At 42.2% G+C, this 18,573-nt stretch overlaps 1 protein-coding gene across 6 annotated transcripts in view; it reads right to left on the bottom strand.

Annotated features, from left to right (window-relative positions):
• The window catches only part of dennd3a (DENN/MADD domain containing 3a), a 49,635-nt gene that overhangs the window by 20,148 nt on the left and 10,914 nt on the right, over positions 1–18,573 (bottom strand). For 4 of the 6 annotated variants that reach the window (XR_002468339.2, XM_021560032.2, XM_021560031.2 and 1 more), the window contains exons 2-12: positions 8,941–9,379; positions 8,283–8,577; positions 7,863–7,978; positions 5,482–5,603; positions 5,167–5,278; positions 4,838–4,957; positions 4,371–4,589; positions 2,812–2,823; positions 2,367–2,482; positions 657–812; positions 44–140 (exon numbers count right to left, since the gene is read on the bottom strand). Coding sequence is in view for 5 of the 6 variants with exons in the window: in XM_021560032.2 (XP_021415707.2) it covers positions 44–140; positions 657–812; positions 2,367–2,482; positions 2,812–2,823; positions 4,371–4,589; positions 4,838–4,957; positions 5,167–5,278; positions 5,482–5,603; positions 7,863–7,978; positions 8,283–8,577; positions 8,941–9,021 (1,446 nt within the window). In the remaining variant the exon portion in view is untranslated. The remainder of the gene's footprint in view (positions 1–43; positions 141–656; positions 813–2,366; positions 2,483–2,811; positions 2,824–4,370; positions 4,590–4,837; positions 4,958–5,166; positions 5,279–5,481; positions 5,604–7,862; positions 7,979–8,282; positions 8,578–8,940; positions 9,380–18,573) is intronic. The other 2 variants (XM_021560033.2, XM_021560035.2) reach the window with 1 other exon arrangement.

Raw genomic sequence — 18,573 nt, 5'->3', positions numbered from 1 at the left:
ATTGACATCTCACTGGACAGACAGACCAGGATTTGTATCATACCTTCTTGTAAAATGGCTGGTCTGCTGGCTCTCTAGACCTAAGGAACTCTTCACTGTTGAAGACTCTGTGCTCATAGTTGAGGTGATCGTGGACTTCTCTGTCGTGGTGGTTGGGGTGTGGAGTATGGGGGGGTAATAATCACTAGATTAGCTTTCCTGTCCTGATATTTTACAGGATATTGCTGTGATTTTGCACAGGGAATTGCAATTGTATTGGTTGTAATAAAGCAAGATTTAATAGGATAACTAAGAGTGTTAGAATGTCACTATATCCTAAATAAACAATTTGATAATCAAAAGGCTTTGCTTGTGAGAGAAATAGGCATCTTTGGTCCAACCCAAAATGTATGACTAGATATGCTCAATGTGAGTCTCAATTATCAAAGTTACATAATTAAAGCATGTCAATTAGGTTATAATATTGTAACTATGTAATAATAAAATATACTGTACATGATTATTATAAGTCATAGTGAACGACGGTGAATAACAATATATATTTGATGCCTTTTGTCTCTTGCTAGGCAGTCATTGTAAATAAAGTAAAGAATTTGTTCTAAATTGACCTGCCCGGTAAAATAAAGGTCAAATACAATTTTATAAATGATGCTGACCTGAAAATGTTGACGATGAGTTCCAGAGTGATGTTCTGGATGTGTGTGTTGAGTTTGCTCTGCCACTGCTTCCTCTGGGCCCTCCTCGCATTCACCTCTGTACTGTCCCCCAGGTGACACACCTCCAGGTCATAGTGCACCTGGAGACCCTCCACCCTGCACCCACACCCACCCACCCAGACACACAGACACACTTAATGGGGAGGGGTAACAAAACATGTTCTATTCCAATACTCGACTTGGTGAAATATTCTGAAAACATGTGGCACACTTATCTGCATAACATCCCTTCCCCTATTCATTACAATACACATTGTAATAAACTCAGCAAAAAAATAAACATCCCTTTTCCAGGACCCTGTCTTTTAAAGATAATTCATGAAAATCCAAATAACTACACAGATCTTCATTGTAAAGGGTTTAAACACTGTTTCTGATGCTTGTTCAATAAACCATAAACAATTCATTAAAATGCCATGTCCATACTCTGAGACGACTAAGACAGCGCTACAGGGAGACAGGACAGACAGCTGATCGCCTCGCAGTGGCAGACCATGTGTAACAACACCTACACAGGATCGGTAAAGCCGAACATCACATCTGTGGGACAGGTACAGGATAGCAACAACTGCCTGAATTACACTAGGATCGCACAATCCCTCCATCAGCGCTCAGACAGTCCGCAATCGACAGAGAGGCTGGACTGAGGGCTTGTAGGCCTGTTGTAAGGCAGGTCCTCACCAGACATCACCGGCAACACCGTCGCCAATGGGCACAAACCCACCGTCGATGGGCCAGACAGGCAAAAAGTGGTCTTCTCTGAGGAGTCGTGGTTTCGTCTCACCAGGGGTGATGGTCGGATTCACGTTTATCGTCGAAGGAATGAGCGTTACACCGTGGCCTGTACTCTGGAGCGGGATCAATTTGGAGGTGCAGGATCCATCATGGTCACAGCATCATCGGATTGAGCTTGTTGTCATTGCCGACAATCTCAACGCTGTGCGTTACAGGGAAGACATCCTCCTCCCTCAGGTGGTACCCTTCCTGCAGGCTCATCCTAACATGACCCTCCAGCATGACAATGCCACCAGCCATACTGCTTGTTCGGTGGGTGATTTCCTGCAAGACAGGAATGTCAGTGTTCTGCCATGGCCAGCGATGAGCCCGGATCTCAATCCCATTGAGCACGTCTGGGACCTGTTGGATCGGAGGGTGAGGGCTAGGGCCATTCCCGAGAAATGTCTGGGAACTTGCAGGTGCCTTGGTGGAAGAGTGAGGTAACATCTCACAACAAGAACTGGCAAATCTGGTGCAGTCCATGAGGAGGAGATGCACTGCATTACTTAATGCAGCTGGTGGCCACACCAGATACTGACTGTTACTTTTGATTTTGAAACCCCCTTTGGTCAGGGACACATTATTCAATTTCTGTTAGTCACATGTCTGTGGAACTTGTTGAATCTTATGCTCATAGAAATATTTACACATGTTAAATTTGCTGAAAATAAATGCAGTTGACAGTGAGAGGACGTTTCTTTTTTTGCCGAGTTTATCTTAGGACAGCAGACTAACTGTGAGTCTTGTCCTCTAGGTAAAATTCATTAGACACCAAACGAAAGAAAACAGACTGAAACGGAGAGGGACAATAAGAAAAAAAGTTTTGCAACGGCGAGCCCTAATGAACACTCCCCAGATGGTCTCCTATCCTACCGTGTTATAAAACATTCTGCGGCCGCCAGCGGGACATCGGGCAGGTCAATCCCATCAGACCAGGAAGACGACACGGTCCCATCATCAATATTAACCAGGATCAGATCATCCGTTTCCTGTCATGTAGGGAAAACACAGAAATCAACACAACACAACACTGCCCCTCTTAGAGAATACTGTGTGGCAGAGGAGAACAAATGATTAGGGACAAATCAAGTGGATAAGCTAAAATTAACTTGACTCTTAACGCCTGTACTTTATGTTAGTTAGGACATTGAACCACATGATCCTCTATACCGTGTAAGCAAGTGGAAACTGAAAATAAATTATACATCTTAATAAAGCATGATAAATATGGGTATTAAATAAGAAATAAATCACTGATGCCAGAAAAATTCAGATGAGAAGTGTAAACATTCTCCACTATGGTACGAGTGCTCCTTACCGCGGCTACCTCCTTGTAGTGGTGCAGGTGGCAGACCATGAGGTAAGGGAAGGTAAAAGAAAATGTACTTTATTGTCCATCAACTTACAGAAAACAGAAATGAGTCTTTATGCTCAACCCAACCCCCAGAGACACACACCTATGAGGGGCTGGGAAAATGAGTCAGCCACAGTGCAGTGCCCCTGGAGCAGTTCTAGGTGGTTAAGTGCCTTGCTCAAGACCCACTTCTCTAATCACTAGGCTACCTGCCGCCCCAGGCAGAGGTCACCACCACCACCACTTTAACCACCACCACCTTAACCACCACCACTTTAACCACCACCACTTTAACCACCACCACTTTAACCACCACCACTTTAACCACCACCACTTTAACCTCTGGGGTAGGGGGCAGTATTTTGACATCCGGATGAAAAGCGTGCCCAAAGTAAACTACCTGCTATTCAGGCCCAGAAGCTAGGATATGCATATAATTGGTAGATTTAGATAGAAACTTAAGAGTGTTTTCTAAAACTGTTAAAAAATTATGTCTGTGAGTATAACAGAACTGATATGGCAGGCGAAACCCCGAGGACAAACCCCCCCCCCCCCCAAAATAAATAAATACATTCAGCCTACCACTATTTTCAATGGTTATCACTTTTATTATAAGTCCTCCCAGATTGCAGTTCCTAGGGCTTCCACTAGATGTCAACAGTCTTTAGAAAGAGTTTCAGGCTGAATTTTGGAAAAATGAGCCAGAAACTGTAGTTTTCTAGGTGGCTCCCATTTTGGCTGTAGTGTTTCCAAGCGCGTGGAAGAGAACGCGTTCTTTGGTATTTTTCTCAGGTAAAGACAATAACGATTCTCCGTCTTAAATTGTATAGTTTATTTACGTATTAGGGTACCTAAGGTTTGATTATAAACGTTGTTTGACTTGTTTGGAAAAGTTTATTAGTAACATTTGGGATTAATTTTGTATGCATTTTGATGGAGGGAAACTGGGTGGATTATTGACTGAAACACGCCAGCTAAACTGAGTTATTATGGATATAAAGAAGGACATTTTCGAACAAAAGGACCATTTGTGATGTAACTGGGACCCTTTGGAGTGCCAACAGAATAAGAAGATCAAAGGTAAGGCATTTTTTATATTGCCATTTCTTTTTTTCGTGTTGCACCTGCCTGGTTGAAATATGGTTTTCATGCGTTTGTATGTGTGGCGCTGTCCGCATATAATCGCTTTTGCCTTAAAGCATTTCTGAAATCTGACACAGCGGCTGGACGAACAAGAAGTGAAGCTTTATTTTGATGTATTAAACTTGTGATTTTATGAAAGCTTTATTTTGATGTAATTTTATGAAAGTTAAATATTTATAATACTGTAGTTTGAATTTCGCGTTCTGCAATTCCACCGGATGTTGGCCAGGTGGGACGCTACTGTCCCACCTGCCCATAAGAAGTTAACCACCACCACTTTAACCATCATTATAGTGATAACTCACAGTAACCATCTCTATAACTATCACTATCGGATTACACCATTCTAGCATGGCCATGTAGTGAAAATCCATCCTTACCGCAGCCACCTCTTCATAGTGGTGCAGATGACAGCCCATGAGGTAGGCGGTGGGCGCCATGAGGAAGTCCAGCATCTGGCGTGAGAGGATGGGCACGAAAGGGTGCTGCCACACCAGGGGGTGGATGAAGAGCATCAGGCTCTCTGCCAGCAGGGTGAGCCGGGCCCAGTCACAGGACAACAGTACTACCCTCTGCTCTATCAACAGGCTGGTAATGATCTGAAGAGCAGAGGCACCAGCACATGCCCGCAGGCACACGGCTACATTGATATAGAGATATACACGTCTTTTACCAATCAAAACAGGTTTACAGAAACATTCTGTATATTTGCACATAATCCCATTTCCAGTCTTCCACAGTAGACTTTCTTTAACTGCATTGAAAGAACAGATTGTGTAGTGGGTTAGGCAGTTTAGTAGAAGTACAATCAGGCTGTGTGGGACAGCTATGTACTGTCTGTCCTCACTTGGAGGAGCTGTCGGGGTCTAAAGCACAGGAAAGGCAGATGGAGGTCCAGGTCAACAGCCGGACGGTCCTTATCCTCCCGGGAGGGAAGCCCAATCTGGAGAGGCCTGAGGTTAAAGACCTGGGACAGGACAGAGGAACAACATAGACCACCAACAACAGATATTATCCTGCTGGAACATTACCAACATAACACATGACAATAGAAGAGAGAAACATGATGTGGTCCTGTATGGCTCAGTTGGTAGAGCATGGCGCTAAATGGCATATAGTACAGTTTAATAATGCACGTATATCAAAGCGAGATGGAGAGAAAAACAGTTGGCTCACCACATGAAGTTGCCCAGGTGGGGGAATGGGCACCAGCGCCAGCTTGGCTGAAAACTCCTTCACCCTCTCCTCAAAGTCCCCCATCCAGCTGGGCTTGAGCTGGGTCAAGAGACTGGGAGGGACGCCGTTCAGTAAAAACATTAACATAAAAAGGTCAATAGGTGCCTAAGATGAGTAAACTGATCATTGACACATAATGATGGCCCAAGTCTGGCTGGATTTAGTTTGATATGTACTGTTTGGTATTCTCTTCCGGTATTTACTTGAACGAACACAAAGACCTAGAGGAGTAGGAGAACAGTGAATTGTTCTCACCATGACAGGCAGTCCCGGAGAGCGTTGTAGTAAGGATATTTAGAGATGACACAGATGCCGTATGCCGTGTAGAGACGGGACGACTTGGAGGACGACAGGTGGCCATTTTGGTGCCCAACATCCTGAAAAAAATGGGAAGCAAACAACCAATCAGTGACCAATGACCAGATGAGGATCTCTGGAATGGTGAAATTACTGTAGGTCTACTATGTCATGTGTCCTTCTAAACCAGGGGTGTCAAACTCATTCCATGGAAGGCCTAGTGTCTGCAGGTCTTTGGCTTTTCATTTCAATTAAGACCAAGACAACCAGGTGAGGAGAGTTCCTTACTAATTAGTGACCTTATTTCATCAATCAGGTACAAGGGAAGAGTGAAAACCCGCAGACACTCGGCCCTCCGTGGAATGAGTTTAACATGTGTTCTAAACAATAGACAGACAGGTAATACACATACCTGCATTTTTAGTGCAGGATGGCATTTATTGGGATGACTCATGTACTGGAGGCAGCTCTGCAGGGTAGTCACTAGCTGGCACAGCCACAAAGTCATTAAATCGGAATTTAAAACTTCTTTGGGATAGGGGGCAGCATTTTCACTTTTGGATGAATAGCGTGCCCAGAGTAAACTGCCTCCTACTCAGTCCCAGATGCTAATATATGCATATTATTATTAGTATTGGATAGAAAACACTCTGAAGTTTCTAAAACTGTTTGAATGATGTATGTGAGTATAACAGAACTCATATGGCAGGCAAAAACCTGAGAAAAAAAATCCAAACAGGAAGTAGGTTTGTCATTTTTGAACTCAGCCCCTATCGAATACACAGTGGGAAATGGGTCATTTTGCACTTCCTAATGCTTCCATTAGATGTCAACACTCTTTAGAATGTTGTTTCAGGCTTCTACTGTGAAGGGGGGCCGAAAGAGAGGGGAATGAGTCAGAGGTCTGGCAGCAGCCTCGATCTCAGTCACGCGCATTCACATGAGGTAGCTCTCGTTTCATTGCTTTTCTACAGACAATGGAATTCTCCGGTTGTCACATTGAGCATTTATGATAAAAACATCCCAAAGATTGATTCTATACAAAGTTTGATCAGTTTCTACGACCAGTAATATAACGTTTTGAACTTTTCGTCCGACGTTCGGCTGGACCTGAACGTGCGTTTGGATTTGTTTACCAAACGCCCTAACAAAAGAAGCTATTTGTTCATAAATTATTAACTTTATCGAACAAATCAAACATTTGTTGTGGAACTGGGATTCCTGGGAGTGCATTCTGATGAAGATCATAGAAGGTAAGTGAATATTTATAATGCTATTTCTGACTTCTGTTGACTGCGCAACATGGCAGATTTTTCTTTTGGCTGGTTTGGGCTCTGAGCTCCGTACTCAGATTATTGCATGGTATGCTTTTTCGTAAAGTTTTTTTTTAAATCTGACACAGCGGTTGCATTAAGGAGAAGTGTATCTAAAGTTCCATGCATAACACTTGAATTTTCATCAACATTATAATGAGTATTTCTGTGAATTGATGTGGTTCTCTGCAAAATCACTGCATGTTTTAGAACTACTAAACACAACACGCCAATGTAAAATGAGATTTTTGGATATAAATATGCACTTTATCGAACAAAACATACATGTATTGTGTAACATGAAGTCCTATGAGTGTCATCTGGTGAAGATCATCAAAAGGTTAGTGATTAATTTAATCTCCATTTGTGCTTTTTGTGACTCCTCACTTTGGCTGGAAAAATGGCTGGGTTTTTCTGTGACTTGGTGGTGACCTAACATAATCGTTTGTGGAGCTTTCGCTATAAAGCATTTTTTAAATCAGACACTGTGGCTGGATTAACAAGATTTGTATCTTTAAAATGGTGCCTAATACTTGTATGTTTGAGAAATTTGATTTATGAGATTTCTGTTGATTTGTATTTGGCACCCTGCAATTTCATTGGCTGTTGGCGAGGGGTTCCGCCAGCGGAACCAGTCCTAGACAGGTTAACCCTAACCACACTACTAACCTTATGTTGAGCCCTAACCTTAAACACATTTCTGTTGTTATGAATGTTCATGATATATTGCCAATTTTTACTTTGCAGCTAGCAAAGTGGAAATCTCTCAGCTCTGCATCCCAATAAATGTCAACCTGCATTTTAATTAGACTTCTAACTCAGAAGTGAACAGGAAAACCTGTCCATAAAAGGCTTCAGATGTCTATGTTTGTAATCAATCCATCTTTTGATTATCTAAACCTAGATAATATAGGCTACATACCCAGGGAATGTAACAGTAAGCCCCTTTGTTTAAACAATTTTCTTTCCAAGAATCCAAAGCATTCCAGTTGGCATGAATAAAGCTCAGCTGGTGAGCCGTCTCACCTGTATAGGCCTGTAGTACTGCACCACTACAGCATGTGTCCTGTTCCCAAAGACATCAGTAAACACCAGGTAATGGTACGAGTCTTCTCTCTGCTCGCTGGCTATCTGAAGACCACCTGGTCAATGGAAGAATACCGACAAGGTCTCATATAAGCATGACAAGAAGAATCACATCACTGCTTCATATACAGTTGTGTGTGATAATCAGAACATAGATAATCAACTCAGTGTGTGTATTGTCCTAATTTGATGGATTTAATTTACTAGACAGGGATATCGTACAGTAATCAACATCTCAATACTAAAGGTATATGGGATTTAGCTAGACAGCTAGTTTTCATCCATCCTTGTCTAGCTATTTCACTATCATGATTCTAGTTTGAATCAAAACGGCGACTTCTCGACATCACGCTGTGTCACCTGGGAAGCAGAGTTGAGGCAGGGCGATGAGGTCCAGGTCCTTGGGGACACTGATGTCCTCTGTGGTGGTGCCGCCTCCTCCATCGCTACCCTTGGCTGTCTCTCCGTTAGCTATTCCAGCCCTCTCCTTCTTCTTCTTGATGAAGGAGCGCCTCCTCTGGACCCTGCTGAAGGCTGGGGTGTGACCATGGGTCTCGCTACTCACACTCTCCTTGGTCACAAAAGGTGGGGCGTGAACCTGTAGTACCTCTGCCCCCAACAGGGGAAGCTCTTTGATTTTGCCCTGTTGATGGGACTGGCAGGAAGTGGAAACATTTTCAATATGTAACATGCTGTACATACATATGATGTGTATAAGTATGTTTCTTACATTTACTTTAGTCATTTAGCAGAAGCTCTTATCCAGAGCCACTTACAGTAGGAATTTCTCGTTAAGGGACATGCTCAAGGACACCGGCAGATTTTTCACCTAGTCGGCTCAGGGATTCAAACCAGCAACCTTGCGGTTACTGGCCCAATGCTCTTAACCACTATTCCACAGTGTTCTTATTGATATGATATGGTGGTAGCCTAAGCCCACAATAACCAATGTGTTGCAAAAACAACAGTGTATGCCCCCACCATGTATCAGTCCATTGATTTAGTCAGCAGTACCTACCTGATGGACTTCCCTGAGTTTATCGTTGGCTGCTCCAACCACTACACAAGCCTCCAGCAGTCCAGAGGGAATATCTGCCATCAGAGCCTAGACAACAGCAGAGTCTAGACAACAGCAGAGCCGGCCAGATACCACAGAGTGTGTGTCTACCAAGCTGTCTGGTTACAGCATTGTCTTCTGTTTGGAGTCCAACAGGTGGCGTCACTCCTTCGTAACACTCCTCCTACACAACGTAAGATCAACCGAGTGTGGACAGAGTCACACCATCTGACGTGAAGCAATGGTGTCTGTCTACAGTCCATACATCCAGACTAGAGTCAGAATGCTAGGCGTCCTGCTTCTTCCACCTCTTTCTTCACCTTCACAGGACACATCTGGACCAGAACCACCTAGAGGAAAGGCCCATCTCAGTAGAATCATCCAGACCATGACTTCAGGTCTAGGAAATGACAGACAGACATGAGTCAGTTAGGTTAGTCATTCTATAAGCCACTGAGATGCTTGCCTGCCGGCCTGGTAGTCGCTACACTCCCCCAAACACATTGTCGTCCCACCAGATGTTGGGGCCTGATCACTCAGGCAGATAACCACAAACATCCTAAAAATGTTTAAAATGCATCTGAAGCCCAGGGGAGAAAATCAAGAAACAGTTGTTACCGTAACTTGACAAAAGATTCATCTGAATGCCTAAACCTGATAGTTCCCGTAGATGCAAACCAGAACTGTTTAGAGTTTAACCTCAAACAACCCAAGAAAGTGTTTCCCAAACTCTGTCCTCAGGACCACATTTTGTTTTTTTCCCTAAGCACTACAGACCAGATTCAAGCTTGATGATTTAAATCAGCTGTGTAATGTTAGGGCAAAAAACTAAAACGTGCACCCCTTGGGTGCAAATAACCGACGTTACACATTCCTCTGCGGACGGCGTTCTGAAGCCTCAGATGGTGAATTACAATCTGTCTGCATTCTTCTGTCCACTTGAAGATGTCAGACTTATATAGCCTACATCAGTTATTCACACAGTGTACAAAATAGCGTTCCACAGGAATACTGGCCCATGTTGACTCCAATGCTTGGCTGGAGTTGGCTGGATGTCCTTTGGGTGGTGGACCATTTTTGATACTATCCTGTTGCCTAGTCCCCTTACCCCTACACATATCTACCACCATCACTCCAGTATCTCTGCACATGTAATCATTGTATTGGAACTGACAAATATTTCCTGTATATAGTATGCTTACTTTGTGTTACACTCAGTGTATGTCATAGGCTTGTATCAGTATTGATGCATAAGCATAGCTAGATCAGTTCTCAGTAAATCTTACTTACACACTGCTGCTGCTACTACTACTACTACAAATAGGGGCGGTGTCATGTAAAAAGCTCACAATCGATTATAACTGTGAGCATTTTCACGCTTATGACTGGCTGTGATTGTGATGTCAAAGACTGAAAAAGCTCAGCTTGAGAATTCTCATGCTTCTGCCACAGAGTTTCTAAACACAGAGGTGCAACATCACGAGACTTCCGGGAATGCTAGCGAAACAGACCAATAACATTGGCACGTGCTAATTTTCACGTTGTGACGATATTTACGGCATGTGTTATAACGGTGAAAAAGCTCACAGTCAATCATAAAGCATCGATTATGAGCCATTTCACCTGTTGAGCTTTTCACATTACAAGCAGCATGTAGCCTGGAGTTTAGAGTGTTGGGCCAGTAACCGAAAGTTTGCTGTTTCGAAATACCGGAGCTGACAAGGTAAAGGAAAAAAAAACGAGCTCTATGTATATACAGTGGCTTGCGAAAGTATTCAACCCCCTTTGCATTTTTCCAATTTTGTTGCCTTACAACCTGGAATTAAAATAGATATTTTGGGGGTTTGTATCATTTGATTTACACAACATGCCTACCACTTTGAAGATGCAAAATATGTTTTATTGTGAAACAAACAAGAATTAAGACAAAAAAACAAACAAAAGAACTTGAGCGTGCAAAACTATTCACCCCCTCAAAGTCAATACTTTGTAGATCCACCTTTTGCAGCAATTACAGCTGCAAGTCTCTTGGGGTATGTCTCTATAAACTTGTCACATCTAGCCTCTGGGATTATGCCCATTCTTCAAGACAAAACTGGTCCAGCTCCTTCAAGTTGGAGCGTGTAATATATGAAAATGTAGCTAGCTAACGCTAGACAATATTACCTGTATACGTCGTCATGCATGATGGACCCGTCTCCCTGTCAGGAATGCCATACTACGGTTGCACTTAGTTTGAAGATGTAATCTGGAGACAGGTGTTTTCTCCATCTCTTTAGCTATCATACTCTAATTCCACTGACTTAAAAACTTGATCCTACAGAAAGTGGAGAGCAAAACGTATGCAGCTCCACTACACAATATTTTTTTTTTTAAATCCGGATTACCAACACAGACTGATGACTAACATTAGTTTAAATTGGCTCAATTAGGAAGAACAACAACTGTTCAGAATGACATATTCATGACTATTGATATTCACAGGGTTCCGCTTGTGTACAGCAACTTATTTCACATTTATTTAACCAGGTAGGCCAGTTGAGAACAAGTTCTCATTTACAACTGCGACCTGGCCAAGATAAAGCAAAGCAGTGTGACACAAACAGAGTTACACATGGAATAAACAAACAGTCAATAATACAAGAGAAAGTCTATATACAGTGTGTGCAAATGAGGTAGGATAAGGGGGGTGAGGTAATAAATAGGCTATAGTGGCGAAATTATTATAGTATGGCAAATTAAACACTGGGGTGCAAAGGAGCAAAATAAGTAACCAATATGGTGATGAGGAAGATGGATGGGCTATTTATAGATTGGCTATGTACAGGTGCAGTGATCTGTGAGCTGCTCTGACAGCTGGTGCTTAAAACTAGTGAGGGAGATATGAGTCTCCAGCTTCAGTGATTTTTGCAATTCATTCCAGTCATTGGCAGCAGAGAACTGTAAGGAAAGGCGACCAAAGGAGGAATTGGCTTTGGAGGTGAGCAGTGAAATATACCTGCTGGAGCGCATGCTGTGGGTGGTTGCTGCTATGGTGACCAGTGAGCTGAGATAAGGCGGGGCTTTACCTAGCAACGACTTCTAGATGACCTGGAGCCAGTGGGTTTGGCGATGGATATGAAGCGAGGGCCAGCCAACGAGAGCGTACAGGTCGCAGTGGTGGGTGGGAATGGGGCTTTGATGACAAAACGGATGGCACTGATTACTCAGCAAATTGAATGCAGTCTGAGTGTTGGAGGCTATTTTGTAAATGACATCGCCGAAGTCAAGGATCGGTAGGATAGTCAGTTTTATTAGGGTATGTTTGGCAGCATGAGTGAAGAATGCTTTGTTGCGAAATAGGAAGTCAATTCTAGATTTAATTTTGGATTGGAGATGCTTAATGTTACTCTGGAAGGAGAGTTTACAGTCTAACCAGACACCTAGGTATTTGTAGTTGTCCACATATTCTAAGTCAGAGCCATCCAGAGTAGTAATTCTTCCTTAGGTTTGGGGTGTCTCCCGCATGCCTTTTGGCGAACACCAACCATGTTGTTTTCTTATTTTTTTCTGACCACTCTTCCGTAAAGCTCAGCTCTGTGGAGTGTACGGCTTAAAGTGGTCCTATGGACAGATACTCCAATCTCCAATGTGGGCTTTGCAGCTCCTTGATCTCTTTGTTGCCTCTGATTAATGCCCTCCTTGCCTGGTCTGTGAGTTTTGGTGGGCGGCCCTCTTGGCAGGTTTGTTGTGGTGCCCTATTCTTTCCATTTAAAAAAAATAATGAATGACGCTCCGTGGGATGTTTAAAGTTTCTGATATGTTTTATAACCTAAAACTGATTTGTACTTCCCCACAACTTTGTCCCTGACCTGTTTGGAGAGCTCCTTGGTCTTCATAGTGCCACTTGCTTGGTGGTGTTGCAGACTCTGGGGCCTTTCAGAACAGGTGTGTGTATGTGTGTATGTATATATATATATATATACATACAGTGCCTTGCGAAAGTATTCGGCCCCCTTGAACTTTGCGACCTTTTGCCACATTTCAGGCTTCAAACATAAAGATATAAAACTGTATTTTTTTGTGAAGAATCAACAACAAGTGGGACACAATCATGAAGTGGAACGACATTTATTGGATATTTCAAACTTTAACAAATTAAAAACTGACAAATTGGGCGTGCAAAATGATTCAGCTTTTACGCCAAACATAACGTTTTGCATTGTTGCCAAAAAGTTCAATTTTGGTTTCATCTGACCAGAGCACCTTCTTCCACATGTTTGGTGTGTCTCCCAGGTGGCTTGTGGCAAACTTTAAACGACACTTTTTATGGATATCTTTAAGAAATGGCTTTCTTCTTGCCACTCTTCCATAAAGGCCAGATTTGTGCAATATACGACTGATTGTTGTCCTATGGACAGAGTCTCCCACCTCAGCTGTAGATCTCTGCAGTTCATCCAGAGTGATCATGGGCCTCTTGGCTGCATCTCTGATCAGTCTTCTCCTTGTATGAGCTGAAAGTTTAGAGGGACGGCCAGGTCTTGGTAGATTTGCAGTGGTCTGATACTCCTTCCATTTCAATATTATCGCTTGCACAGTGCTCCTTGGGATGTTTAAAGCTTGGGAAATATTTTTGTATCCAAATCCGGCTTTAAACTTCTTCACAACAGTATCTCGGACCTGCCTGGTGTGTTCCTTGTTCTTCATGATGCTCTCTGCGCTTTTAACGGACCTCTGAGACTATCACAGTGCAGGTGCATTTATACGGAGACTTGATTACACACAGGTGGATTGTATTTATCATCATTAGTCATTTAGGTCAACATTGGATCATTCAGAGATCCTCACTGAACTTCTGGAGAGAGTTTGCTGCACTGAAAGTAAAGGGGCTGAATCATTTTGCACGCCCAATTTTTCAGTTTTTGATTTGTTAAAAAAGTTTTAAATATCCAATAAATGTCGTTCCACATCATGATTGTGTCCCACTTGTTGTTGATTCTTCACAAAAAAATACAGTTTTATATCTTTATGTTTGAAGCCTGAAATGTGGCAAACGGTCGCAAAGTTCAAGGGGGCCGAATACTTTCGCAAGGCACTGTATGTGTGTGTGTGTGTGTGTGTGTGTGTGTGTGTGTGTGTGTGTGTGTGTGTGTGTGTGTGTGTGTATATATATATATATACATACATACATACATACATACATACATACATACATATATATACACACACATGCCCCATACACATTATCCATAAAAATAAAATACAAATTAAGTAATTTTTTTCATTACACGAAAACCAAATAAAAATAGCACTTCACGCTAATCGCTCGAAGGGCACTGTACAATGGCGATCCTGGCCGTGACCCCACTCCCTGCGGGTGTCTCAGTGGGACTTGGAATATGAGCATTTGACATGTTTTGACTGTTTGAATAAGAAAAATAACAAGGCCAGCATTCTAAGAAATGTGTGCATTTATCTGTAGGCCAACGGCGCACAAAGCCTAATTTATCATAACCATTACTGATAAACAAGTTGTGGTGGGAGAATTTGGGGTAAGCTGTTTTAACTTCAAGGTTTATGCTCTCAACTGTGTTGAACTGTGATGAAATGCATTTAATAGACTCCTGATTTGTCTGCAAGGCCATTGCGTTCTGGAACTGTTGCTTGTATAAAAAATACAATCATATTGTATTATCACCTCCCACTATATAAAAAAAGGGACATGTAATCACTTAGTTTCTTCCCTAGCTTCACCCAGAGACAGAGCTCCCTTGCAGCTGCTTGATTAAATATTACAACTTTAGTCTTTGCCTAATCTTTTGGATCAAATTTTCCACAACAAAGTAATAATTGCTAAATTGCAGCACATACAGGGCATTCAGAAAGTATTCAGACCCATCCCCTTTTCCACAGAGGACATTTTAAGCCTGTAACGTAATAATCTAAACAAAATACCCTATAGTGACAAACACAGGTTTAGATATTCTGGGGAAGGGTACCAAAAATGTCTGCAGAATTGATGGTCCCCAAGAACAGTGGCCTCCATTATTCTGAAATGAAAGAAATTTGGAACCACCAAGATCTTCCTAGAGCTGGCTCGTCTGGTCAAACTGAGCAACCGGGGGAGAAGAACCTTGGTTATGGAGGAGACCAAGATCCCGATGGTCACTGACAGAGCGTCGGAGTTCCTCTGTGGAGATGGGAGAACCTTTCAGAAGGGCAACCATCTCTGCAGCACTTCACCAATCAGGCCTTGATGCCCCATGATCACGAGGCTACGCTCTTAGTGATTGTCTTAATTCACTGTAGAGCCTCTAGCCCTGCTCAATATGCCTTAGCCAACCCTTGAGTTCCACCTCCCACACACGCAGTGACATCAGCTGGTTTAAATGTTTTTAGAGACAATCTCTCTCATCACCACTCAATGCCTAGGTTTACCTCCAATGTATTCACATCCTTCCATACCATTGTCTGTACATTACGCCTTGAATCTATTCAATCTATAAAATTTGGAAAAATACAATGGGTCTGAATAGTTTCCAAATGCACAGTGTGTGGGTAGATAGGAGTGGCCACCATCATTCTTAAATGGAATCAATTTGGAACCACCAAGAGCGCTCACGCACCTCTCTCCACACACACAACAAGTCAAAAGTTTGGACACCTACTCATTCAAGCGTTTCTTTATTTTGACTATTTTCTACATTGTAGAATAATAGTGAAGACATCAAAACTATGAAATAACACATGGAATCATGTAGTAACCAAAAAAAGTGTTAAATCAAATACATTTTAGATTATTCAAATTAGCCACCCTTTGCTTTGATGTTGCACACTTGGCATTCTCTCAACCAGCTTCATGAAGTAGTCACCTGTAAAGCATTTCAATCCCAAAATCCAGCAAGCGCTATGATGAAATGTGGCTCTCATGAGGTCCATCACAGGAAAGGAAGACCCAGAGCTACCTCTGCTGCAGAGGATAATTTCATTAAAGTTACCAGCATCAGAACGCAGCCCAAATAAATGCTTCAGAGTTCAAGTAACAGACACATCTCAACATCAACTGTTCAGAGGAGACTATGTGAATTGCTGCAAATAAACCACTGCTATAGAACACCAATATGAAGAGACTTGCTTGGGCCAAGAAACACGAGCAATGGACATTAGACTGGTGGAAATCCGTCCTTTGGTCTGATGAGTCCAAATTTGTACATTTTGGTTCCAACCCGCCATGTCTTTATGAGACGCAGACCAGGTGAACGGATGATCTCTGCATGTGTGGTTCCCACTGTGAAGCATGGACGAGGTGGGATGGTGCTTTGCTAGTGACACTGATTTATTTAGAATTCACGGCACACTTAACCAGCATGGCTACCACAGCATTCTGCAGCGATACACCATCCCATCTGGTTTGCACTTAGTGGGACTATCATTTGTTTTTTAACAGGACAATGACCCAACAAACCTCCAGGCTGTATAACAGCTATTTGACTACAAATAACCCAATCTAAACCCAACTGAGTCGGACCTAGGGTTGTACATATTGAGGAATATTCAGAGGTGGAAACTTTCCATGGGAATTAACGGAAATATGCAAATTAATATTAATACCACTTAAAATGCAGATGTTTTTTGCATTGGATATATTTAACATATCATATGGAGACAGACATAAACCTTTTACCTTAACAATTGCAAATTATTAAATCCTTCAAATTTTTTTACGAATTTAACTTTAAATGCTATTTAATCAGCTTCTTGATATGCCACACCTGCCAGGTGGATGGATTATATTGGCAAAGGAGAAATGCTTACTAAACGGGATGTAACTAAATTTGTGCACAAAATTTGACAGAAAAAAAGATTTCAGCTCATGAAACATAGGACCTACACTTTACATGTTGCGTTTATATTCTCTCCCTCACACACACACACACACAGTTGAAGTCGGGAAGTTTACATACACCTTAGTCAAACACATTTAAACTGAGTTTTTCACAATTCCTGATATTTAGTCCTAGTAAAAATGATCTGTCTTAGGTCAGTTAGGATCACCACTATTTTAAGAACGTGAAATGTCAGAATAATAGAAGAGAATGATTTATTTCAGCTTTTATTTCTTTCAAAACATTCCCAGTGGGTCAGAAGTTTACATGCACTCAATTAGTATTTGGTAGCATTGCCTTTAAATTGTGTCAAACATTTTGGGAAACCTTCCACAAGCTTCACACAATAAGTTGGGTGAATTTTGGCCCATTCCTCCAGACAGAGTCAGGTTTGTAGGCCTCCTTGCTCGCACACGCTTTTTCAGTTCTGCCCACACATTTTCTATAGGATTAAGGTCAGGGCTTTGTGATGGTCACTCCAATACCATGCCTTTGTTGTCCTTCAGCCATTTTGCCACAACTTTGGAAGTATGCTTGGGGTCACTGTCCATTTGGAAGACCCATTTGCAACCAAGCTTTAACTTCCTGACTGATGTCTTGAGATGTTGATTTAATATATCCACATAATTTTTCTACCTCATGATGCCATCTATTTTGTGAAGTGCACCAGTCCCTCCTGCAGCAAAGCACCCCCACAACATGATGCTGCCACCCCCGTGCTTCACGGTTGGGATGGTGTTCTTCAGCTTGCAAGCCTCCCCCTTTTTCCTCCAAACATAATAATGGTAATTATGGCCACACAGTTCTATTTTTGTTTCATCAGACCAGAGGACTTTTCTCCAAAAAGTATTATCTTTGTCCCCATGTGCAGTTGCAAACCGTAGTCTGGCTTTTTTTAATGGTTTTGGATCAGTGGCTTCTTCCTTGCTGAGCGGCCTTTCAGGTTATGTCGATATAGGACTCATTTAACTGTGGATACAGATACGTTTGTACCCGTTTCTTCCAGCATCTTCACAAGGTCTTTTGCTGTTGTTCTGGGATTGATTTGCACTTTACGCACCAAAGTACGTTCATCACTAGGAGACAGAACGCGTCTCCTTGCTGAGCCGTGTGACACCTGCGTGGTCCCATGGTGTTTATACTTGCGTACTATTGTTTGTACAGATGAATGTGGTACCTTCAGGCGTTTGGAAATTACTCCCAAGGATTAACCAGACTTGTGGAGGTCTACAATTTTGTTTGAGGTCTTGGCTGATTTCTTTTGATTTTCTCATGATGTCAAGCAAATAGGCACTGAGTTTGAAAGTAGGCCTTGAAATATATCCACAAGTACACCTCCAATTGGCTCAAATGATGTCAATTAGCCTATCAGAAGCCATGACATTATTTTCTGGAATTTTCCAAGCGGTTTAAAAGGCACATCCAACTTAGTGTGTGTAAACTTCTGACCCATTGGAATTGTGATATAATTCACTGTAAGTTAAATAATCTGTCTAAACAATTGTTGGAAAAATGACTTGTCATGCACAAAGTAGATGTCCTAACCGACTTGCCAATATATATATATATATATATATATATATATATGAGGTCGACCGATTAATCGGAATGGACGATTAATTAGGGCCGTTTTCTAGTTTTGGACACCGATCATGGCCGATTACATTGCACTCCACGAGGAAACTGCGTGGCAGGCTGACTACCTGTTCTTCGAGTGCAGCAAGGAGCC

Source organism: Oncorhynchus mykiss, chromosome 32 (assembly GCF_013265735.2).
Source record: "Oncorhynchus mykiss isolate Arlee chromosome 32, USDA_OmykA_1.1, whole genome shotgun sequence".
NCBI lineage: Eukaryota > Metazoa > Chordata > Actinopteri > Salmoniformes > Salmonidae > Oncorhynchus > Oncorhynchus mykiss.
The sequence above is the reverse complement of the archived record's forward strand: the minus strand, read 5'-3'. Positions and strand labels throughout refer to the sequence as shown.